The sequence below is a fragment of the Carcharhinus amblyrhynchos genome, chromosome 31 (assembly GCF_965287045.1).
Source record: "Carcharhinus amblyrhynchos chromosome 31, sCarAmb.v2.hapA, whole genome shotgun sequence".
NCBI classification, from domain to species: Eukaryota; Metazoa; Chordata; class Chondrichthyes; order Carcharhiniformes; family Carcharhinidae; genus Carcharhinus; species Carcharhinus amblyrhynchos.
In genome coordinates, this window is record NC_137354.1 from 5885918 (window position 1) to 5912262 (window position 26345).

General features: G+C 45.3%; 1 protein-coding gene across 1 annotated transcript in view; it reads left to right on the forward strand.

The window, feature by feature from the left end:
- cdh23 (cadherin-related 23) overlaps positions 1 to 26345 on the forward strand; it is a 767458-nt gene that overhangs the window by 537278 nt on the left and 203835 nt on the right. The window contains exons 28-32 of the mRNA XM_080215942.1: positions 13350 to 13410; positions 15813 to 15961; positions 17563 to 17698; positions 21217 to 21605; positions 22653 to 22754. Coding sequence (XP_080072068.1) covers positions 13350 to 13410; positions 15813 to 15961; positions 17563 to 17698; positions 21217 to 21605; positions 22653 to 22754 — 837 coding nt within the window. The remainder of the gene's footprint in view (positions 1 to 13349; positions 13411 to 15812; positions 15962 to 17562; positions 17699 to 21216; positions 21606 to 22652; positions 22755 to 26345) is intronic.

Sequence of the window (26345 nt, forward strand, 5' to 3'; positions counted from 1 at the left end):
TCTAAACTCCAACAAGTACAGACCCAGTCTATTCAATCTCTCCTCATAGGCCAACCCCCTCATCTCCAGTATCAGCCTAGTGACCCTTCTATCATCATTTAACTTAGTTGCAGTAAAGTTTGCAAAATAAACGTCTCTGAAAGGAAATAAGGTAGGATTGCCAACTGTGATGAAAGGTATTCCTGAAGGTTTCACTCACCACCCCCCCCCCACTCCAGCCAATGCATCCGACCTTGTGACGTACTGCCTTCCTACACCGATTGGCTGATGATTGACTGCCAGCCAAACAGCCTCTTCTTCCCCCCTCTATTTTTAATGTTTTTATATCTGGTAAAGAGAAATATTGAAAGAAAATGATGAAAGAAACCTATTTTAATGATCTGATGATATATCTCTGCAAAGCAGTGTTTCTGGAGATAGACCTTCGATTCCTGGAGACTCCAGGCCAATCCTGCAGCGTCGGCAACCCTGGGTTAAGGGGATTTGAGTCTGGATTGCTTCTCGCTGATTAATTTTTTTCAAACTAAGCAGACAATCCAAGAGGTCATGTGAAGATACCAACAACAACCTTCATTTGTATAGCATCTTTGTCTATGTTGGATGACATCCCCAGCTATTTTACGGGAGCAATAGTAGGAAGCATTTGACCCAAGCCATGTCAAAGGACAGGTGACCAAAAGCTTGAGCAATGCAGCAGGTTTTAAGCAGCGGTATTTATGAAATCTATACAGTGCAGAGGGAGCAGTTTGGCCCACCAAGTCTGCACCAACCACAATCCCACCTAGGCTCTATCCCCATAATCCCATGCATTTACCCTAACTAGCCCCCTTGACACTAAGGGGTAATTTAGCACAGCCAATCCACCTAGCCCACACATCTTTGGTTTATGGGAGGAAAGCAGAGTACCCAGAGGAAACCCACTCAGACACGGGGAGAATGTGCAGCCTCCATGCAGACAGTGACCCAAGCCGGGAATCGAACCCGGGCCCCTAACGCTGTGAGGCAACAGTGCTAACCACTGTGCCACATGCTGCTCTGTGGTCTTGGAAGATGAAGAGGAGAGGTATGAAAATGAGTTTTGTCTGTAGGATAGTGACTGAATGTCTCCAGGGCTGAGACCTCCTGGCCGATTCCTGCATTACACCAATGCCTCCACGTCAAGACTTGGCTGTGAGACATCACGGGGTTGATGGAAAGCGCTGAAGAAAAGCTTGCATTTACCTGAATTCCTTTCACAGCCATAGGATGTCCCAAAGTGCTTTACGGCCAATGAGATCCTCTCTCGAAGTGGAGTCACTGTTGTAATGTGGAAAACAGGACAGTCAGAATGCGCACAGCAAGATCCCACAAACAGCTCCCCTGCTGCTCTTTGGAATCGGGCCATGGAGTCTTGTACATCCAACCGAGATTGGCAAGCAGCACCTCAGTGTCACTCCTCATCTGAAAGACACTCCAATGAGGGGGTGCTGGATGATCAGCCTCGATTGTGGGCTCCAATCTCTGGAAGGACATTGAACCTTTTGACTCTGAAGTGACTGATCCCTACAAATGTAGAAACTAGAAGCAGGAGGAGGCCATTCAGCCCTTTGAGCCTGCTCTGCCATTCATTTTCATTATGGCTGATCATCAAATTCAATATCCTGAATCCCCCCTTCCCGTCATATCCCTTGATCTCTTTAGCCCCAAGAGCTATATCTAATTTCTTCTTCACATGACATTTTAGCCTTAACGACTTCCTGTGGGAGTGAATTCCACACATTCAACACGCTCTGAAGAAATTTCTCCACACCTCAGTTCTAAAAGGTTTATGATGTGGAGATGTCGGTGATGGACTGGCGTAAGCAAATAACAAATGTGCTACCAAATTAACCTGTTGGACTTTAATCTGGTGTTGTGAGACTTTTTACTAAAATGTTCACCCTTTATCCTCGAACTATGACCCCCTAGTTCTGGTTTCCCCCACCATCGGGAACATTCTTTCTGAATCTACCCTGTCTAAGCCTGTTAGAATTTATAAGTTCCTAAACTGGACAGGGTAGATGCAGGGAGGATATTCCCAATGGTGGGGGGAATCCAGAACCAGGGGTCACAGTCTGAGGATTCGGGGTAGACCATTTAGTACAGAGGTGAGGAGACATTTCTTCACCCAAAGAGTGGCAAGCCCATGGAATTCATTACCACAGGGAGTAGTTGATGCCAAAACATTGAATGTATTAAAGAGGCGGCTGGATATAGCACTTGGGGTGAACGGGATCAAAGGTTATGGGGAGAAAGCAGGATTAGGCTATTGAGTTGGACGATCAGCCATGATTGTGATGAATGCTCACTCCCCTTCCCGTGTATAAATGGGATTGGGAATATCCTTGTCGGGTTTACAGTGAAATGCAGACAGAAACCTTGGGCACTGCAACTTTCAGGAGCAATACAGGAGAGCTGGCAAGACTTCAGTCGGACTGCCAGTGTCTTGTCAGCTTGCCTCGCACAAAAAGAGGTAATATACTTCCAGCTGTGAAGAAGACAGAGGGCTGTAATGAAATGTTGCTCTGAGTTTGGAATACAGGTTTCCTCTGAGCACTCCCACTGACAGCTTTGATCATCAGGTTGTGTGGCATTGCTGCTGAAGTTAGATTTTATTTGCGCCCCCCCCCCCCTTCCCCCTGTTATCTCTATCTCCCCTCCCCCCCCCCCCCCCCCCCCCTCCCCCAACACCACTGTACAGGCAGCAGGCTGGGGTACAGATCTGTGGACGCTGACACTTCCGAGGACTCTGCAGCCCTTATGGTTAACCATCAGCATTCGCAGTGATGCTCAGGCTGGCCAAATATGAACTCGTCCGGAAAAAAAAACTCATGGTCCATTTCAGTTTCAGAACTGTGATTTTAAATTGGCTGCCACTCCAGGAAATTGTAGCTCTTGAACAGTAATGTTGACAATAGCAATGATTGTTCTCCCCTCTGTTACAAATCTGCTCTTCTCCAGCTAATTTCAAATCTAGCACCCAGAAAAGGAGGATGTACTGACATCAAGCAGATCTGCGCTATCAAAACTACACAGACTCTGTATATTTATAGGCCCGAGTCCAGTATAACGGAGTGAAAGACTGACTGAAATCAGTTGCTTGTGAAATTACTTTAAGCAGCTTCAGCTTAGCTCCTGGTCGGTGAGATTTCACATTCTGAAGCTTTACGTACAATTTAGCACAACCTTGCAGATCACCAAAATGGCTGATGACTCCACTGTGTCAAGCTTAGGACAGGACACAGCAAACAGTGTCTGTTCACCCAAGAAACTGTCTGCTTAAACAGTGCATTATAGCAAACAGTCTACAGAGTCAGTTTAAACAACACACTTTAGCAAACAGTCTACAGAGTCTATTTAAACAATGCACTTTAGCAGCCTATAGAGTTTATTTAAACAGCACAGTACAGCAAACAGTCTACAGAGTTTATTTAAACAGTTTGTGCAAAAAAATCATCTATGGAGTCCATTTAAATAACACACTGTAGCAAGCAGTCTATGGAGTAGATTTAAACAGCTTATGCAAGTAAACCATCTGCAGAGTCTATTTAAACAGTGCACAAGGACAAACAGTCTGTAGAGTAGATTTAAAAAGCTTGTGCAAGTAAATAGTCTACAGAGTCTATTAAACCAGTGCACAAGACCAAACCCCATCTACAGAGTCTATTTAAATAGCACACTGTAGCAAAAGGTTGGCAGAGTCTATTTAAAATGGTGCACCACAGTAAACTATCTACAGAATATCCTTTTATGGTTTTGGAATATGCTACAAAGTGTGTTCGGATGTAGACATTTGTAATGTAGGACAATTGAAACTTGCAGCAATATCTCTTGGTTAAAAGCAGTTTGATCCCTTTAGCAAAATGCAATGAGTGGAGGATAGTTACATACATGTTACAGGCATGAAATCAATCCAGGCCATTAATGGCAGTGTGTTCACCAGGGCTGATTGACTGGAATACTATTCCACTATTACCTGTCATTGTGGAAATTATGGTGTTGTGATAGGCTGCCACACGTCGTAGCCAGAGAGTCTGTAAAGCCTAGTGCTGGGGTGATGTGTCAAAGAATATTCCACCAAAATCGGAATGGAGGTAGAGTAGTGAGTGGAACATGGGAAAAAACTGAGACAGTTTGGCATAGAATAGTTGAATATAGATGGAGGCCATTTGGCCCATCATAAGAACACGACTTCATCGTAGTTATACAGAGATGTAACAGATTCCAGTGATGTTTTTCTGACTTGTGGATGTTTAAGGTATCTGGGAATTCTGCTGCTGGAGATTGGATGTTGACGTCACTTCTGCTTCTTAATTTATCTTTGTCAACCAGACTATAGTTAAAATCATGCAAATCCACCACTTCCACAAGTGTTAGCCTATACACCAACTTATCCTAATGAAGGCAAAAAATGTCAATAGTTGTGACTTAGACCTTGGAGGCAAATAACCAGAAATGAGACTGACTTATTCTGTAGCAAACTCATGTTCAGCTGCATTTCTGGAATAATTGTAACATTTTACACAGAAAGGAAAGAATCTTACAAGCCCTGGAATTACCGAGTTTCTAACATTTGTGGAACACCCTGGCCTTTCTCTTTCGGAGAGTCGGTGCAGACTCGATGGGCCGAATGACCTCTTTCTGCACTGTAGGGATTCTGTGGTTCTATTTGACTTATTATTGTCCCATGCATTGGGATACAGTGAGAAGAATTGTTTCTTGTGTACCATTCATAGAGAAGGAAAGGAAAGGGTGCAGTGACTTCTAAGGGGTATCTGTGACTTTTAAGGGGCATCTTGACAAATATATTAATAGGATGGGAATAGAGGGATATGGTCCTCTGAAGGGTAGGGGCTTTTAGTTCAGTTGGGCAGCATGGTTGGTGTAAGCTCGGATGGCCAAAGGGCCTGTTCCTCTGCTGTAATTTTCTTTGTTCTAGAGTGTAGTGTTACAGTCATAGCGAGGGTGTAGAGAAAGATCAACTTAATATAAGGTAGGTCCATTCAAAAGTCTGATGGCAGCAGGGAAGAAGCTGTTCTTGAGTCCGTTGGTACGTGACCTCAGAATTTTGTATCTTCTTCCCAATGGAAGAAGGTGGAAGAGAGAATGTCCGGGGTGCGTGGGGTCATTAATTATGCCGACTGCCTTGCCGAGGCAGCGGGAACAGTAGACGGAGCCAATTTTAACTGTCAAAAATAAAATTCAATGACTTTTTTGGAGAGCCCAGTTCTTCATTTTTGTGTACCAAGAAGCCAAAGCAACTTAGTTATGTTTGCGCTTTGATTCCCTGCCAGTTGATTGTGCTCTAACAATCTGAAAGCGACTGCACTTAAATCCAAAACCAGCGCAGCAAACTCCACCCGGTATCCGCAGCTCGAGGTAGATAGGGAAAAAAACACCATTACTAATTGTTCCCTTACGACCCGGCCTCCAAAAGCTGCCTGTTGTCCACCTGCGCAGCCCATGATGGCAAGGACCTTTGATAGCCCTGCCCCAGCGTAGATGGATCTGAAGACGTCTGCGGGGTTTCCATGGCAACTGTGCGGTTATCTCAAATGCCCATTAAAGGAGCCATTAAGAAGTAGAAAAATGATAAACTTCCATGGAGGTAAAATTGCAGTCACGCGTAAGAGACTTCGGAAACAGCCCGACATAATAAACATCACATCATTAGGATGTATTCAGACTGCTTCATTCATGCGCTCAATTAGTCCCTCGTGATCACGGTGTTGGTATTTTCTGCTTCTTTTAACACTCCTGCTCCATATTTTGGCTCTAACAGTCCCCTGGACTTATTTGCTTTTCTGTCTGAAAGGAAAATGTGTCGGCCATCAAGTTGGATTGAAAAGATCAGAACAGATAAGATAGAAGCAGGGAGGCTGTTTCCACTGGTGAGTGAAACTAGAACCAGGGGACACAGCCTCAAAATAAGGGGGAGCAGATTTAGGATCGAGTTGAGGAGGAACTTCTTCACACACACAGAGTTGTGAATCTGTGGAATTCCCTGCCCAGTGAAGCAGCTGTGAGGATAGATAGATTTTTGAACAGTAAAGGAATTAAGGGTTATGGTGAGCGGGCGGGTAAGTGGAGCTGAGTCCACAAAAAGATCAGCCATGATCTTATTGAATGGCGGAGCAGGCTCGAGGGGCCAGATGGCCCACTCCTGCTCCTTATGTTCTTATAATTGAGCTTGACTTTGTATCACAGTGTAAAACAGCCAGGGGGTTATTTGAAAAGAAAGATGTACTTGCATTTATGTAGCGCTTCTCACAACTCAGCAGACCTTAAAGCAGTTTAGAGATGATGAACATTCACTGTTGTAATGTGTGAAAAGTGGGAGCCAAAACTCCCACAAATGTGTGATGACCAGACAGGATTTTCCGGACATGCTCGCTCCAACTCTGGAAATTCCCACCCAAGGTCAGCAGATCTTTACATGGTCTGTTCCCCCCACCCCCTCCCCACTCCACCCGCCCTTCCAGCCCTCCACCCACATGGCAGGTGAGGGAAAAATTCCACCAAGTCTGTTTTTGAGTGATGTTGGCTAAAGTGTACACCACTGTGCTAACCACTGTGCCACCATGCCGTTAAATATGCAATGCTTTTGTGTATTGTATTAGGCACACGGTGAATCCTTATTTTATATATAAGGCACCTTGTAATCTTTACTTTAACCTAATCTTATTATGGTAAATTTAAAATGAGGGGCTTTCACATTATAATATTGCCCTCCTCCAATCCCCAAAGCAGTATGGAGATGAAACTGTCACCCATACACTCCAGAGTTGAGCAAGAGAGCACTCTCAGGTGGCTCCATGTATTTCTTTCTTGGAGCCTCAATACACTGTTAACTTCCGTCTGTCAGGAAGAGGCTAATAAATATTGGAGCTAATGACTTGAATCTCTGACACAATCCAAGTTAGATAAAGTGAGACTTGCTTCAAGTACATCCAGCATCTTGGATGGTTTGAGAGAGTGTCTCATCGATTTTTGTTTTCTGTTGTTGCTCAACTTCTCAAATAACTGCTGGACTTTGAGGCAGATCTACTTCAGTAAAAAAAAATCAATTGAGAGGGAAAGGTTCGGATAATTGAACTTCAAATAATAAGTGCTGAAGCGAGGAAAAAATCAACAATTAACGTTTCAATCCATAAGTGGGTTCCGGAATATTTGGCAATGTGGTCCCAGTAGTCCAGTCAGGGATCTTGAACCTCATTAATTCTGCTCCAGTATGGGAGGAACGTCAACATCCTTCCCTTGTGCATTTCCTCCCTTCACTTTCCCTTCCTCCAAAATAGCCTAGTTTTATTCCTCTTCTTTCTCTTGGGTATCACCACTTCTCCACAGCAGTCTCTCTCTGCACTGTAGGTTTCTATGACAGCAATCACCAACTGTAGTAAAAAAAAGTCTCCTATTGGCCCTCCAGACTCGAGCCTGAATTGGATGGTAATCCCACCTTCTGACCACTTGCTCACCAATTCAGGAAGAAGATGAAATGGGAGACTGTCCCCCACATTGTGTGGCTCTCTGATCCCCACCACTGGGTCCAGACATCCAAGGGAAAAGTCATACACTGTAGGGTGCAGCAAACTTTGGAGCTTTAACAACCAGGAAGAGCCACAAGAAGGAAAAACTGTGGATGACAGGGATGACCATGTGAAAAGTCATCACAATTGATGGTGGTCCTTCCATCATTGTAATCCCAACCTTCCCAAACTCCCTGTACAGGAGTTGGCTGTTAGTGAAATCATAGAATCCTACAGTGCAGAAGGAGGCCATTCGGCCCATCAAGCCTGCATCCACCACAATCCCACCCAGGCCCTATTCCCATAACCCCTTGCATCCACCCTAGCTAGTCCCCTTGACACTAAGGGGCAATTTAGCATGGCCAATCCACCTAACCCTCACATCTTCTGATTGCGTTAATGGTTAATCCTGGATCTATTCATAAATTCAAAAGATTTAATGAAATCCCAAATGACGCACTGTGATTTATATAGAAACATTGAAGGTAGGAGCAGGAGGAGGCATTTGGCCCTTCGAGCCTGCTCTGCCATTCACCATTACAAGAGCAGGAATGTACTTCTGAGGCTGTATAAGGCAATGGTCAGACCCATTGTGAGCAGTTTTGGACCCCATATTTAAGGAAGAATGTGCTGGTCTTGGAAAGGATCCAGAGGAGGTTCACAAGAATGATCCCTGGAATGAAGAGCTTGTTGTATGAGGACTGGTTGGGGACTCTGGGTCTGTAGTCGGAGTTTAGAAGGATGAGTGAGGATCTTATTGAAACTTACAGGATACTGCGAGGCCTGGATAGAGTGGATGTGGAGAGGATTTGATTAATAAGGGGATCAGGAGTTATAGGGAAAGGCAGGAGAATGTGGATAAGAAAAATCTGCCATGATTGAATGGCAGAGCAGACTCGATGGGCCGAGTGGCCTAATTCTGCTCCTATGTCTTATGGTCTTATCACAATCATGGCTGATTGTCCAATTCAATAAAATAATCCTGCTTTCCCCCCATAACTTCTGATCCCATTTGCCCCAAGTGCTACATCTAGCTGCCTGTTCAGTACGTTACTGTAGCCTCCTCTTAATTACATTTGAATTGGAGTAGAAATTAAAGTCACAAGTGATTGCTCCGTGACTCATGGAGAGTTAGGGGTGTAAAGTATACCTGCGAGCGGTCACCTTGAAGAACAAACTTGTTATTCGCAAAGTGAATGAAGTGCCTCGTGCTTGGGGCACAAAAGCTTCTCGAGGGTTCCGCGCATGTCAGAAATAGAGAGCAATTTGGAGATGGGCAGTAAATGACAGGGGAGGGAAAAGTGCTGGTTTTTGAGGTGCTTGAAAGGTAATGCATTTGTCGTGGGTCTGGGCAAGAGCAGTAGATTCATACAGATGCTGGCGCATAACTGATAATATGTGTGTGTGACTGTGTGTGTTTGTGTGTGTGGGAAGAGATGAGGGACAAGTCCAACTGCCATTTACCAGTGTTTAATGGAAGAGGGCATTTCAGCCTATTCTTCAGAATCACATTCAGGCACAGATAACTGAGCTGTTCCTTTATGTCTTGATGACTGTACTTGCGCTCGCATCCAACAATGGAGTTGTCTTAAGTGGATGGACATGATGAAACTCCATCTGAGCATCGCAAGTGCGCACTGCCTGTTTTTCTTCTCAACTTCAATCTCATTTTTTTCCCCAGATGCACCCGGTTTCTGTGTTAACTTTGTGCCTGTAACATTACAGCTCCATCTAGAGGCTCAACAATCTCCAGCAAACACATTGGAGATAGTCAACAGCTTGCGATAGAATTGTTGCTTTAATTAAAATGAAAACGGGCATTTGAAACTGTGCAAAAAAAGAAAAATTGGTGTTCTCAGCCCCTGAATCCTCCTCTTGCATAGATTTGGCACCCAGGTGTCTTGGTAGTGTGGCAATAGGGAAAGAGTACAGCACACTTTTATTAGGATTATTTGATTGGATCTTGATTTGATTTATTATTGTCACATGTATTGACATACAGTGAAAAGTATTGTTTCTTATGCGCTATACAGACAAAGCATACCGCTCACAGAGAAGGAATCGAGTGTTACACTGAGGAAGTGCAGAATGCAGTGTTACAGTCAGAGCTAGGGTGTAGAGAAAGATCAACTTAGTGTGAGGTAGGTCCATTCAAAAGTCTGACAGCAGCAGGGAAGAAGCTGTTCTTGAGTCGGTTGGAACTTGACCACAGGCTTTTGTATCAGGAACATACAGTGAAAAAGATTGAGCTATTATTATTGAAACAGGCAATCCTGAGCTGGGCTAGAGATGTATTTAAAAATACCAAGCTCAGGATGTAGTAGACATTAAGACTAGATCAGTATTTGAGGCATCTCGAGGGACAGGTTGTAGACAGTTAAATGTCTTAAAGGATCTCTTTTCACACAGGGCCGTCAGACTTGATGCACTGTGAGAATTAATGATACAAGCCAAGATCATATTAGCAGCTGGGAAGTTAAAGTTTAACTTTATTTATTAGTGTCACAAATCAGGCTTACATCAACACTGCAATGAAGTTACTGGGAAAGTTGCCACAGTCCGGCACCTTTTTGGGTACACAGAGAGAATTTAGCACGGCCAATGCACCCTAACCAGGAGGAAACTGGAGCACCCAGAGGAAACCCACACAGAGATGGGGAGAATGCGCAGACTCTGCACAGACAGTGACCCAAGCTGGGAATCGAACCCAGGTCCCTGGCGCTGTGAGGTGGCAGTGCTAACCATCGTGTCGCTGTGTTATTATCTTTTCTACACCCCTGTTTGAATTAGTTTTCATAGAATCATAAAACCCCTACAGCGCAGAAAGAGGCCATTTGGCCCATTGAGTCTGCACCAACCACAATCCCAACCAGGCCCTATTCCTGTAGCCCCACATATTTATCCTGCTAATCCCCTGACACTAAGGGGCAATCGCCAATCAACCTAACCCACACATCTTTGGACTTTCTTTGGGCTTTTTGCAGTCATAGTGTTTCTTTCCCCCAGCAAGTACTGCTTATTTGATATATGATGGAGAAATTCCCAACGTGTCTTTGCAAGCCATCATGCAGACAGACAGCTAATTACGGTGTGGTGTATCTTAAATCTTGTGGGGGAGTTCCATACGAAAGCACAAAGGTAGCTACTTCTAAAATCGGTGCCTAGAATAGGTTTGAACTGGCTTTTATTGAAGGTTCAAACTTGAAAGCAGAATATATTGTTTGGGACCATATTAGACTTTCACTGTTGACAAGGCAGTCTTTTATTGGATAAAAGCAAATTACTGCGGATGCTGGAATCTGAAACCAAATGAGAAAACACTGGAAAATCTCAGCAGCTCTGGCAGCATCTGTAAGGAGAGAAAAGAGCTGACGTTTCAAGTCCAGATGACCCTTTGTCAAAGCTAAAGGGCATAGAAAATGGGAGATATTTATACTGAACGGGGAGGGAATGAAAGATGAGTCATAGCTACAGAAACCAGGGGAAAGGCTGCTAATGGCAGCCCATAGAGAGAATAAAGGGCGTGAATGATCAAACGGTGGAGAAGCTGTGACAGGTAGAGATGTGGGGGGAGAGGGGGGAGGAAATGGGACAGAGGTAGAATGTAGAAAAGGGGAAGCGGGGAGGGAGAAAAGGGAAGGTAGGGGGATGGAGTAGGGGGAAGGAAAGAGTGGGGAGGGGGAAGAAAAATGAAGAAAGACCATAAAGAAATAAAAGGTAGAGAACTGTAAAAAAAAATTAAATAGAATGAAAACAAAAGGGGTTGAGGTGGGGTAGAGCAAATCATCTGAAGTTGTTGAACTCGATGTTGAGACGGGAAGGCTGTAAAATGCCGAGCTGGAAGATGAGATGCTGTTCCTCCGGTTTGCATTGCGCTTCACTGGAACATTGCAGCAGGCCAAGGACAGACATGTGGGCATGGGAGCAGGATCATGTGTTAAAATGGCAAGCAACCGGAAGGTCAGAGTCCTGATTGTGCGCATGTCGTAGGTGCTCAGCAAAGCGATCACCCAGTCTACACTCAGCCTCTGCAATATAGAGGAGACATTGGCTTCTTAAGTGACTTTTCTCATCTCCCTTTCCTCTTGGATGCAATTGGGTTTGAGCTAGAAGCAGGATAATAAGCAAGCACCCCCTTGGGAGGGAGGGAGGTGGGTGAGGGGCAGGGGGAGCTGTGGCACGCTGACTTAAGCACCAGTCTTGTAAAGCAGAGACTATGGGTTCTAATCCCAGTGGTGACTTTAACTGGAATTGGCCACCACTCTTTCTCGCTGTAATCGTTTGGAGAATAGCTCACAGGGGCAACATTGAACCCAAGCAAACAATTAGCAGGCAGCTGCCGTCACAGAGAGACAGTTCCAATATCCTGAAAGGAGAGACTTCGTAATACACCCAGGATTATCCAACCCAGCAGTGAAGAGGAACTTGAGGAAAACTATGGCATACAGTACAAGTAGAAGAGACACGAATTGGACTGCAAGGCAGGGTAGGTACATGGTAAAGAATGCACTTTCCTAGAGCTGTCTGTGCACTTGTGCCTCTGTACACACGTGTGAATATACATACGTGTATGAACAGGCACATGTGGAGACCAGAAATCTGAACTGGAAATAGAAAATGCTGGAAAAGCCCAGCTGGTCTGGGAAGAGAGAAATAGAGTTAATGTTTCAAGTCACTGCATATGGGATGTACCCATTGCTCCCAGGGAATGAAGACTTGCACAATAACTTAAGGACAGTGGTTAACACTGCTGCCTCACAGCACCAGGGACCCGGGTTCAATTGCGGCCTCGGGCAACTGTCTGTGTGGAGTTTGCACGTTCTCCCCGTGTCTGCATGGGTTTCCTCCGGGTGCTCCGGTTTCCTCCTGCAGTCCAAAGATGTGCAGGTTAGGTGGATTGGTCATGGTAAATTGCCCCTTAGTGTCAGGGGGATTAGGAGGTTATATATGTGGGGTTACGGGGATGGCACCTGGGTGGGATTGTGGTCGGTGCAGGCTCGATGAGCCTCCTTCTGCACTGTAAATTTTATGATTCTGTGACAGCCTCCGCGGTGCGTACGATAGAAATATGAGGCATTAGAAGATGCTTCATAATAGCTAGAGTTGGTGATGTCTTCCTAAACCAAACTTACTGCCACACCGAAACCGGGAAGCACCACAGGTCAATCCCTCTAACCAGCAGAGGGTGCTCCAGCTTGTCTTTGGAGGAGAATTCACTCAACAATTACACGGAAACTCAGGAGAAACTCAGAATAATCATCAGTGGTGTTTTAACTTTACCCAGGAAATTCAGACACTGAAATTCCTCAATGAAGAGGTCAGCGGACTACCAAAAGCTCATGATTCCAAATAAACCTGTTGGACTTTAACCTGGTGTTGTGACACTTCTTACTGTGCCCCACCCCAGTCCAACACCAGCATCTCCACATCAGCCTGGCCGAGAAATATCTTGGCCATTCCTTCATCGTCGCTGGGTCAAAATCCTGGAACTCCGGCAATGTGGGCCTACCTGGCGAGTTCAGGAAGGTGGTTCACCGCTATCTTTCCCAGGGCGAGTAGGGATGGGCAATAAATGCTAGCGGTGCCGGAATACCAAGAATGAATGAATGAATTTGTAAAAATCCTGAGGTATTTCTGAGAGAGCTGATAAATTATAAACACGTGTCTTTTCTCTTTCTGAGAGTTGAGTTTAATGATCAGGTGAGTCCGTCAGTCTGTAAGAACATGCCTCCAAACACAACACACCGCACCTTATATCCATCACAGTTATTTTCTGCTGAATCTGGATTTCCTTTCTTTTAATAGGTGGAAGCCACTGATGCAGATGAAGGAGTTAATGGGAAGGTTTTGTACCGAATCCTCGCAGGTAACATTAACTCATCTCTGCTCCATTTACCTTACTTAGCAGAAAGCACCAGAATTTAATTGAAGGACCTGCGTCAGTAAGAAGCAGATGATTTCTTTAACGGGGTTCGGTTACCCAGATTTCACTGCAGCCAGTTAGAAAACTCACACTGGTCTAGATGGCGTTTGATTAAGAGATTCCTCTTAGTGACTCCAGCCTACCTGAAGCTGCAGGTTCAGAATCTATGGGTGGGTCAGGGCATTTCACAAGAAGCCAGCACTTGAAGGGTTTGTGAGACTGGAACATGTTTCAGAGGTTAGGGTGCCTCGTACCCAAGGGAGTACGAGATGAGCACAGAAACAGGCCCTTCAGCCCAACTCGTCTGTGCCAACCAGTTCCTCAACTGAACTAGTACCATTTGCCTGCATTTGACCCATATCCCTCTAAACCTTTCCCACCCATGTACCGTCTATTAAATGTTGTAACTATAAATGCAAGTCTTTTCTCTTTCTGGAGGATGAGAATCTGTGGATTAACAGAGAGTGGAACTCAGGAGTAAAACCTCCTCCGATTCTGACCATTTTGTTCATTCCTAAATACTTGAATTCTCTGCCTTTGTGTGTCTGTCTCCTCCTTTGAGATTCTCCTTACCATCTAACTCATTGCCCAAACTTTCACACACCTGTCCTAGTATTTCCTAATGTTATCAGGTTTGGCTTCGGTGTCTGCTCCTGTAAAGTATTTAGGACTTTGTCACTATGTTCAAGGCTCTGTATAAATGCAAATAGTTTAAGTATTTAAATATTTGGGGAATTCCTTTGTGAGGCATGAGTCCATCTATAAGTTGACAAGTTAAGATGGAGTTCGCTGTGGTGTACAAAGATATATTTCAAAGCAGATTTGTGAGATGCACTTCTGTCCAAATCAGCAACTTGTGTACTCCGACCATGACCCCTCGCCCCAAACACAAGAACAGAGAGATCCTTTTGCACTTTCTGTGGCTTCATCCCTTTGGATTTCTGCCTTATAATTTGTCTGACCACACACCAAGGCTCTCTCTGTCCCTCCACAAAAATCTCACTCCCTTTTCTCCTCTTAATTCCAAAATGTACACTCTCATCAATCTCACCTATATCTTGTCTTCCCAAGTCAACCATGGTGCACTGTTTCTTGATTTGCTTTATTATTGTCACATGAATTGGGATACAGTGAAAAGTATTGTTTCTTGCGTGCTTTGTAGACAAAGCATACCATACACAGAGTGCACAGGGGAGAAGGAAAGGAGAGGATGCAGAATGTAGTGTTACAGTCACAGCTTGGGGGTAAAGAAAGATCAACTTAATATGTGGTAGGTCCATTCAAAAGTCTGACAGCAGCAGGGAAGAAGCTGTTCTTGAGTCGGTTGGTACGTGACCTCAGACTTTTGTATCTTTTTCCTGACAAAGAAAGGCGGAAGAGAGAATGTCGGGGTGCCAAGGCAATGGATGGGAGGATGGTTTGCATGATGGATTGGGCTACATTCACAACCTTTTGTAGTTTCTTGCAGTCTTTGGCAGAGCAGGAACCATAACAAGCTGTGATACAACCAGAAAGAATGCTTCCTATGGTGTATCTGTAAAAGTTAGTGAGAGTTGTAGTTGACATGCCAAATTTCCTTAGTCTCTTGAGAAAGTAGAGACTTGGTGGGCTTTCTTAACTATAGTGTCGACGTGGAGGGACCAGGACAGGTTGTTGATGATCTGGACACCTAGAGATCTAAAGCCCTCGACCATTTCTACTTCATTGCTATTGATGTAGACAGAGGCATGTCCTCCACTACACTTCCTGAAGTCGATGACTATTTCCTTTGTTTCTCACATTGGAGTGTGTGGAAAATAGCAATCTGCCACTTGAGACAGAGACTGTTTGTTTTCAGAATAGATTGGACAATTGCTTGAAATGGAGGAAGATGCAGGAATGTGAGGAGAGAACTGGGCCTTGTAATTGGTCTGGCTATAAGAGGTGTGGGGCAAATAGCATCCTTCTGTAAACTCCTTCAGTTCTACAAGAGTACTTCAGTAATGTTCATGGTGAAATGACAATAGCAGAAGATTGTAACCAATACTTGAAACAAGAGGGAAGTAAAGAATGGGGAATGTTTCTTCTGTGTTAGCAAGAGTTAAGATTCCATTTTTCTGAGTGATGACTTGAGGTAAAGATTTTGCTTTTCTGCAAAGTCCCCTTCCGAGTATTTCAGTGATTTCAAGTATGTAGTGCAGGCTGCATCCTGTAACAGGTTACACCCCCATCTAATGAATCAACTTCAGAGGAAGTCAACAAGAAAAGACGTTATCTCTCTTTCAGTGGTTGAAGGAAGGTTGGTCAAGGAGACATATTTTTAACCTTCAATATCAGCCACTCAAACTTCCGTTTTTTCTTTTAAGGAAATCCAAACGATAATTTTCAAATGGACCAGACCACTGGGCTTATTTCCAGGGGTCCCTACCCCTTGGACAGAGAGAGCAGCACGACCCACGTGATGGAGGTGGAGGCCTACAACAATGACTTTGGAAGGATGAGGAGTTCTGTGAGAGTAAGGGTGAACCTTCGGTCAGTACGCGTACTCGAGCTGTCATCAAATGATCATCGTGTAATGATGCCAATCTTCTCCCCATCCACGTAGCCCCAGGACAGGGTTCAGCTTCTTCATAATCTTTGTCTAACAACATCGGAATAGGAGGAGGTCATTTAACACCTCGAGCCTGTTCTGCCATTCAGTTGCTCACCATTACCTTATCACTCTCAATATCTTTAATTAACAAACGACTATGAACGTAACATTAACTATTTGCTCAGTGTCAGCTGCAGTTCACCAAAGTAAGTTCCAAACAGCCACTACCTTTTGGGTGAACAGCTTCACTCCTGAAAGAGCCATCACAAGTTTTAGGATATCCCCTCACGTCTGAGACACTCCACTACCAGAAATGAGCCTCTCTCCACCCACACTATCTGTCTCCCTCTCTCCCCCAATCCCCCCTCCCCTGCCCCGCTTGATACCTTGGAATCTTTGATCAAATTGCATCTTTTTACTCATTTCAATTCCAGAGGATGCAACTCCAGTTTGTCTGATCCCTGCTCTTAATTTAACTCTTGGAGTTGTGAGGAAGGGGGCGAGGCCCCAGAAACAAACTCAACGTTCCTGCCAAGAGATTCTGAGTTCTTGTACATTGACCCTCTCAATGTAAGGGCCAGCATTCCTCGAGTCATCCTGATTATCCTTTGCACTAGTCCATGCCACTTTCACAAGGTATTGCAAACGGCTATCTTGGGACCTCCACTCATGGCCATGTCCAGTGTTAGTCAGTAGTTTATGATGGTGCTGTTCTAACCCAGATAACATGTTTGTTTCTCAGTGTCACAAGTAGACCTACGTTAACACTGCAATGAAGTTACTGTGAAAATCCCTAAGTCACCACACTCCAGTGCCTGTTCAGGTACACTGGGGGAGGATTTAGCACGGCCAATGCACCTAAGCTGCACGTCTTTCAGATTGTGGGAGGAAACCAGAGCACCCGGAAAAAACCCACGTAGACACAGGGAGAACGTGTAAGCTCCACACAGACAGTGACCCAAGCCAGGAATCAAACCTGGGTCCCTGGTGCTGTGAGGCAGCTCTGCTGACCACTGTTAGCACATGCTGCCCAAAGGAAGGCCATTCGGCCTGTCGAGCTTGCACCGACAACAATTCCACCCAGGCCCTAACCCCGCAACTCCATATACTTGCTGTGCAAATCCCCCTGACACCAAGGGGCAATTTAGCATGGTCAATCAACCTGCACATCTTTGAAGTGTGGGAGGAAACCGGAGCACCCGGAGGAAACCCACGCAGACATGGGGAGAACGTGCAGATCCATACAGACAGTGACCCAACGCCAGGAATCGAACCTGGGTCCCTGGTGCTGTGAGGCAGCAGTGCCAACCACTGTGCTGCCCTGTGTATATGCTGATGAATCTGGCACACAAACCATGATGGAAGTCCACTTCAGTGTTGAGTGTGAGGGGTGTTGATCATGGACATTTTAATGCCAACCATTTAAACAACGTGGTTTTTGAGTAACAATCAGATTCTTGATAATTTGGCTACTCACTCTTCTTGCTTTTTAATGGTGTGGGTTTAACCCTTTCTCTGTCTAGGTGATTGTATATGTGGAGGATGTGAACGATGAGACACCAGTTTTCACCCAGCAGCAATACAACCGACTCGGGCTGAGGGAAACGGCAGGAATCGGCACGTCGGTCATCGTAGTCCGAGCAACCGACAGAGACACGGGTAATACTCCTGTTCTAGCCTCCACTGGGGTTCCGTGAATCCAGGGCTGAACCCTGTGCTCAGCTGGAATGCAGGGTCAGCAGGCTGGAGAGATCCCAGCTGGATTCATTCCTGGTTAAATCGGTCTTGCCAAAATCCTGGATGTGAGGCGGGGTGGGTAGACAGGAATGACTACAGCTTGCATTTATATATAGCCTTTAACATATCCAAGTGCTCTACAGTTTTCAAACATCAACTAGCATGAGGGGCCATGAGGACAGGTGGCCAAAGACTTGGTCAAAGGGGTGGATTTTCAAGGGTAGGGGGATGCAGAGTGGGAGACCACTTGGCCATGTTTAGATCTCTAGCTGGCAGCCATGAAGTTTGAGTGCACCATGTCTATTATCATGCTGAAACTTTTTATGACCAGTGAGGTCCTTAACCAAATTTGACAGCTGCCTGATTTAGAATGTGGAGCACCTGAAGGTGAAGAAAGTAAAGGTCTGGAGGATATTAGCTGTGAGGAGAGATTGGATAAACTCGGATTGTTCTCACTGCAACGATGGAAGTTGAGAGGTGACCTGATAGAGGTTTACAAGGTTATGAGTGGCACAGACAGAGTGGATACTCTTTCCTGGGGTAGAAAAGTCAAGTACGAGGGGACATAGGTTTAAGGTGCATGGGAAAAAGTTTAGAGGAGATGTGTGAGGCAAGTTTTTTTTTACTCAGAGAGTGGTGAATGTTTGGAAAGCGCTGCCCGGGGAGTTGGTGGGAGTAGATATGATAGTAGCATTTAAAGGGCAACTAGACAAATACATGAATAGGATGGGAATGGAAGGATACAGTTTTAGTTTAGGCAGGCATCATGATCAACACAGGCTTGGAGGGCTGAAGGGCCTGTTCCTGTGCTGTATGTTTCTTGGTTCTTTGTAACAAACAAACTTGTGGTTACATAGCCCCTTTCAAAGCACCTTCCAGCCAATTAAGTGCCTGTTTTGAAGTGTAGTCATTATTGTGGGCTGATCGTGTGGCGTAATAGGTAACATCCCTACCAGATTCAAGTCCCCCTTCAGGACTTGATGGCCACAGAAGATAAATTCACAATGTGGCCAAACAGATTGATTATTGACCTGTAAATTCTCCCAGTCCACCTGATGGCAGGCTGGTAAAGAGCAGGAGAGTTTCCTGTTCACCCATACTGCAGAAAGCAGCAGCAAACCACTTTGCCAAGCATTATCGTGGACCAATCCAATAGGCGTCCAGTGTTATCGTAGAGCCTGGTACCCAAACAGGGAGGAGAAGATAGTTGGAGATAGGGAACCAGAATAGACAATACACGCACAGCAAGATCACACAAACACCAGTGCAATCATTGCCAGGTAATCTATTTTAATAATGATATTTGAGTGATAGTTATTGGCCAGGAAGTGAGATAACTTCCCTGTTCTTCTAAAAGTATTTTTTTCCCACTGAGAGGAAAGATGGGGCAGAAGGCCATTTGGCCCATCATCCTAGGGCTAACTCTATAGAGCAGCTTTCCATTCTAATCCCATGACCCGAATGGATTCCTTTTGAAGAATTATCCCATTCAAGAACTGAAATTACATACTATAACTGCCACTCATATGATCAGGTTCCTGTCTCAATAGCAGTTATGATGAGCATTCTTTATTAAGTTAACTCTGTGTATAAATATTTATTCTGAATCCTCCATTCTTCCAGCTGATTTCATGGCCTCTTGTTTCTCGTCCATTAGCCAGCAGAGATAATCTTCTGTTACTTAACCTCATGAAACCTTCTAGAATCCTGAAAACCTTCCAGAAACTTTCTGTAATCCTGGGACAGCACGGTGGCACAGTGGTTAGCACAGCTGCCTCAGAGCACCAGGGACCCAGGTTCGATTCCCAGCTTGGGTCACTGTCTGTGTGGAGTCTGCATGTGCTCCCCATGTCTGCGTGGGTTTCCTCCAGATGTTCCGGTTCCCTCCCACAGTCCGAAAGACGTGCTGGTTAGGGTGCATTGACCGTGCTAAATTCTCTCTGTGTACCTGACCAGGCGCTGGAGTGTGGCAACTCAGAGATTTTCACAGTGACTTCATTGCAGTGTTAATGTACACCTATTTGTGACTCTAAACTTAAAAAATTAAACTTATGATCCACGATTTGGTATTCCTCCTATCGTAAGAAAGAGGATTAAGGAGTAGGCCATTTCACCCTTAAGCTTGCCCTGCCACTGTCTCAGCTCATGATTGATCTCACTATGACCTTTCCCTCATTATCAACGTGTTGCTTTATTCCCCAAGTGTATAAAATTCTTGAATTTACTCAATGTCGACCATTCCTTGTTTTTGTGTTGAGAATTCCAACGGTACACAAAGCTTTGATCAAATTTCTCCTCATCTCTGTCCAAAATGGCCAACTCTCGTCTGTCTTTATTGTCTTTATTTCTTTACTGTCTTTTTTCATTTTTCTTCCCCCTCCCCACTCTTTCTCTCACTTCATCACCCTTCCGTTACCTTTTCTTCCCCCCGCTTCCCCTTTTCTACATTCTATCTTTGTCCTATCAATTTCCTCCTCCCCCTCAACATCTTAATCTGTCACAGTTTACAGCTTCTCTGCCGTGTGGCCATTCACACCCTTTGTTCTCTCTGGGCTGCCATTAGCTGTCCTTTCCCCTGGTTTTTGTGGCTATGACTCATATTCCATTCCCTCCCCCTACAGTATAAATATCTCCCACTTTCTGTGCCTTTCAGCTTTGTCAAAGGGCCGCCTGGACTTGAAACGTCAGCTCTTTTCTCTCCTTACAGATGCTGCCGGACCTGCTGAGATTTTCCAGCATTTTCTCTTTTAGTTTCAGATTCCAGCATCCGCAGTAATTTGCTTTTATCCTTTATTCTGAGACTGTGACCCCCACCCCTTATTCTGGGTTCCCCAGCTCGGGGAAAATCTTCCCTGTATGTAGCCTATCAAACCCTTTAAGATGAATATTATATGTTTTAATGGAATCACCTCACGTTTTTTCTGAACTGCAGTGAATATAGGCCTAGTCTACTCAATATCTCATCAGAGATCAGTCCCCTCATCCCAGGGTTGGTTAGCTCAGTTGGCTGGACGGCTGGTTAGTGATGCTGAGTGGTACCAATAGCATGGGTTCAATTCCAGTTCCAGCAGAGGTTTTTCATGAAGGCCCCGCCTTCTCAACCTTGTCCCTCGCCTGAGGTGTGGAGATCAATCCTCAGGTACAATCACCGCCGGGCAGCTCAACCCTTTGAGAGCCTATGGGCATCTGGGACTATGGTAACTTTACATACATCCCAGGAATAAGTCTGTTAAATCTTTGATGTCTTGAAAAGAACCCCAAACTTTTAGAATTACAATGGCCTAGCTTGATTTTTTTTTTAAGATGGTAAGAAGAGACTTTGCGCTCTTCAAAGAAAGGGAAGGAGTCCTTGATAGGATGATTATATGTGGTCGTTGATTGGAGCGGGAGAGGACTATTAATCTACCTGGTGTTTGAATGTTCCTCTATCTATTTCCCAGGAGATGGAGGTATGGTAGCCTACAAGATCCTGTCTGGATCAGAGAGGAAGTTTGCCATTGACGAGAGTACAGGCCTTATCACGACAGTCAACTATCTGGATTACGAAACCAGGACCAGCTATCTCATGAATATCTCCGCCACAGATCAGGCCCCACCTTACAACAGGGGTTTCTGCACTGTCTACATCACCCTGTTAAATGAGTTGGACGAGCCTGTGCAGTTCACAAACGCATCGTATGAAGCTACACTTCGAGAAAACATCGCAACAGGGACTGAGGTGGTCCAGATCCAAGCCCGGTCTGCTGACAACATGAACCTGATCACCTATAGATTTGACCCTGACACGTCTGCCCAGACTCTGTCCCTGTTCCAAATAAACAGAGTCACTGTGAGTATATCAGAATTATGGTTGAATCCTTGTGTCTTAGAATCAGGCTTTCACTCTCACCCAATAGCTTCTTCCTTGTGGGTATACAACACCAGGGGTTGAGTATCCATCACCAGGTTCTGCATGCTGTGCATTGTTTGAGCTAAACACAGAGAGAGTCCTTCCTGAAGCTGTTAACCATTCCCTCCATTATTTCAATGGAAGGAGAGTCAGATAGGTCCTGCTGAAGGCACGCCACACTCCCTGGCTAAAAGTTCATTTCCATTCTGCTCAAATTATATCACCCTTTAGTGTTACCAGGTCAAAATCCTGGAGCCCCCTCCCTAACAGCTCTGTGGGTGTACCTACACCACGCGGACTGCAGCGATTCAGGAAAGCAGATCATCTTCTGGAGAGGGTCAATAAATGTTGGCCTTGCCAGTAACGCTCACATCCCACGAAAGAAGAAAAAGGATCATCCCTCCACCCAGATAAAAATCTTATTACAGAAGCATCATTTGGCATAGACAGATATCATTCAGCCCAGTGTTCCTGTGGCAGGTCTTTGCTATTCCAAATCCCCTACCCTTTCCTCGCAGATTTGTCTTTTTCAAGCACTTATCTAACACCCTTTTGGAAGTTAAGATTGAATCTGATTCCATCACATTTTCTATTGATTTATTTCAAACCATTACAACCGGCTGCTTAACTACTATTGAACATCATCTCCTCTCTGCTTCAGTAAACACTGGTTCCCCCCCCCCCCACTCCGTCCCCGGTTACCGGTCTCCCTACCAGTGGAAACAGTTTTTCCTTATTTGTTCTATCAAAAGACACCACCATTTAGTACATCTTCATTAAATATCTCCTAACAGTCACAACTACTTTTGAATTAAATATTAATTGTCAAGCATGTATCCAGTTCCTGTTTAAGATCAATCTTTGTGTATGTGTGTGTGTGTGTGTGTGAGAAATGGATATCTGGAATCTCAGTCAGGATGTTAGAGTCTGTGTTGCTGGGAGAATGTGGATCACTGACCCTTCTTCTCCCTCCGTTGCCTGTGACAGGGTGTGATAACTGTCCGAGGACTGGTTGACCGGGAGAAGGGCGATTTTTACCTAATCACAGTCATAGCAGATGATGGAGGACCCAAGAAAGACTCCACGGTGGTAGGAACTTATGTTTTATTCAGGTCAAAATGTCATTGTGTGTAATTAATAATGTGACTCAAAGCAAATTGCACATTTTATTCACCAGCTCAGCAAGCCGTCATTAATATTCTGACTACACACGCGAGGGATTCTCTGTCCACGAGAACAGGCTTTAGCTGAAATTCATGGATATAGAAATTAGACTTTGTTACACCCGTTTTCCAGATGCTAAATCATCTCCCAAGTTCCCGAAATGTCAGGAAGAAAGTGCCTGCAAACGCATCCGGTCAGAGTACTCCCACCAATTTTATATTTACCTCCTCCAACCCCCACCACCCTCACCCAAACCCCTTTTCAAACTCCTTTACCCTTGCCACACCTTTTCCAACTCCTCTCTTGCCCTCCTTTGGGGCAGCATGGTGGCACAGCGTCAAGGACCCAGCTTCGATACATGGCTTGGGCCACTCACTGGCTGTGTGGAGTTTGCACATTCTCCCTGTATCTGCATGGGTGTTCCAGTTTCCTCCCACAGTCCAAAGATGTGTGGGTTAGGTGGATTGACCATGCTAAATTGCCCCTCAGTGTCAGGGGGACTGGCTAGGGTAAATGCATGGGGTTATGGGGGTAGGGCGTGGGTGGGATTGTAGTCGGTGCAGACTCGATGGATCGGATGGCCTCCTCCTGCGCTGTAGGGATTCTATGGATTCTCCCCAACCCTCATCTTCCAAACTCCCCTCGCTCTCTCCAACCCGCATCTATTTCTTCCCTGAATCTGACTGAGTAGGGTCCCATTCGTAGACATGCAGGGTAGAATAGGTGTAGGGTGATGCGGCGGTGCGGGCTCGTTGGGCCGAAGGGCCTGTTTCCCGTGCTGGGTTGTTCTTTGTTCTTTGTTCTTTCAAATTCCCTTGTCCTTCCCACACTCCCCTCTTCCAAACGCCCAGCCAACGCACCCTCCTCTTCCACCGTGCCTTCCCCATCCCCATATTCTAACCCACACCACCATCACCACCCTGTCCCTGATCCCATCCAACCCCTGACACCTGACCCAGTCCGGGACAAGTTCAGTCTGAGGGCTGCTATTTAATGGAAGCAGCCCGAACTCTTCCCTGAGGTGACAATTCAGCGCCAACGGAATGAGGCGTGAGCCCAACGTTGGAGGAACTGTGACTCCCTGATCCTGGCAAAGAGCAAGAGCCCCTTCCAGCAAAGTTTCTGGGAAACCCTGTACCTTTTTGTAACACAGCTGGGGTAAGATTTGCCTCTTTCCATGAAAGTTTTCAAAAGTGACAATGCAGGCAGCAAAATTCACTGGGGGAAGAAATGGAGGCACGTTATTACCTAGCCTGAGATTTCTCTTTTAAAATGATTAATGTGACGTGTATGACTAATAAATTATTTCTTTTGTTTCTCGCTTATCGTGGATGAGCAGAAGGTAAATTAGGTGCATCCCTTGTTGTCTTGTGTGGGGTAATCGGTTCTGTGTCAGCAGAACCATGTATGTTGCGTGTTACCGGGTCACGTTTGCTGTCTCAAGTGGGGACAAAACTCTCCCAAGGCTTCTTCAACAACCCCCTCCCAAACTGGCAACCTCTACCATCTAGAAGGACAAGGGCAACAGGTATATGGGAAAAACACCATCTTCAAATTTCCCTCCCAAGTCGCACATCATCCTGACTTGGGAATATATTTCTGGATCTTCATTGTCACTGGTCCGAATCCTGAAACTTCCTGTCTAACGGCATTGGGGGTGCAATTTCAGTGCACAAGATGAACCAGTTCAAGAAGGCAGCTGTTCACCACCACCTCCAGAGCCACTGGGGATGCTAACCTAGCCAGCAACACCAATTTCCCATAAATTAAAAAAAAACACAATTAAAATCTCAAGACCCTCTTCTGAAGAATACCAGGGGAATTTTGCCAGATCCGCAGCTCAATATTTACCCCTCATCCAAAAGAATGGTTATCTGGTCACTGTCCTCATTGTTGTTTGTGGGATCTTGCTGTGTGCAAATTGGCTGCTTTGTTTCCTACTTTGCAACAGTGACTTACACTTCAGAAAGTGCTCCATTGGCTGTAAGAGGCTCTGGAACCCCTTGAGGTTATAAGGTGATGCTACTTAAATGCAAGCCTTTCTTTTCCTTTGTTGCAGGAGTATGGTTGTCAATCTCTTTGTTCTAAAGTGGGCTCACTGCGCTGGTCAGGCCTGCATATAGAATACGCTGATAAAGGAGGTGCAGATTCACAAAGCAACAATCTGTCATCCCTGATAGAATAGAGGCCCCATAGTGCAGAAGGTGACCATTCAGCCCATCGAACTGCACTGACAGTAATCCCACCCAGGCCCTAACCCAGTAATCCCATGTATTTACACTAATGGGCAGCTTACTATGGTCAGTTCACCTAACCTGCACATCTTGGGAGTTTGGCAGGAAACTGGAGGAAACCCACGCAGACACGGGGAGAACGTGCAAACCCCACACAGGCAGTCACCCAAGGTTGGAATTGAACCCGGGTCCCTGGTGCTGTCAGGCAGCAGTGCGAACCACTATGCCACCCTAGCACTGCATAAACTGTGTGAAAGAAAGTACATCAGCTGAGCATATTAAATAAACATTTCTCCACTAACAACTGACACACTCATTTCTCATTTGTTTTATTATTCCTTCATTAATGGGACATGGGTGTCACTGGCTGGCCAGCATTTATTGCCCATCCCTAGTTGCCCTTGAGGAGGTGGTGGTGAGCTGCCTTCTTGAATCGCTGCAGTCCATGTTCTGTGGGTTGGCCCACAATGCCGTTAGGGAGGGAATTCCAGGATTTTGACCCAGCGACTGCGAAGGAACGGCCGATACATTTCCAAGTCAGGATGGTGAGTGGCTTGGAGGGGAACTTGCAGGTGGTGGTGTTCCCATGTTTCTGCTGCCCTCGCCCTTCTAGATAGAAGTGGTCTTGGGTTTGGAAGGTGCTGTCTAAGGATCTTTGGTGAATTGCTGCAGTGCGTCTTGTAGATGGTACACACTGCTGCTACTGAGCGTCGGTGGTGGAGGGAGTGGATGTCTGTAGATGTGGTACCAATCAAGCGGGCTGCTTTGTCCTGGATGGTGTAGAGCTTTTTGAGTGTTGTTGGAGCTGCACCCATCCAGGCAATTAATGCATGAAGGGAAAGTGAGGCAATGAATATAAATAGTTTGTTGTAAGGAAGCGGGGCTTTTATTGTTAAAGCTGCCACCACTTATACTAGAACATCAGCCCAAGGAAGAACAGGGACATCGTAGGTATAACTTGCAGTGTTCAAATGATCCAGCTCTTACAAAGAAAAGCAATAAAAGGCTTGCAATGTAATTGTTACTCAGTGTTTCTTATCACTGGGGGAATTGCAACAGAGAACCACAGAGAGGTTTGGGAATGATTCTGAGGGAGAAGCACCGTGACATCTTTCCAAGCTGCTCTCTGATCGTGCTGCTGTTGTTGCTTCATTTGCTGTGCCTTTGAATTTGCCCATTGTGACCCTCTCCCTGTGGATGGGAGCAAATGCCTGTAAAGATGTGGGATAATTCCATTAGCCACAGGAGTAAACGGATGTTTTTTCTTTACACAGCACAGGAA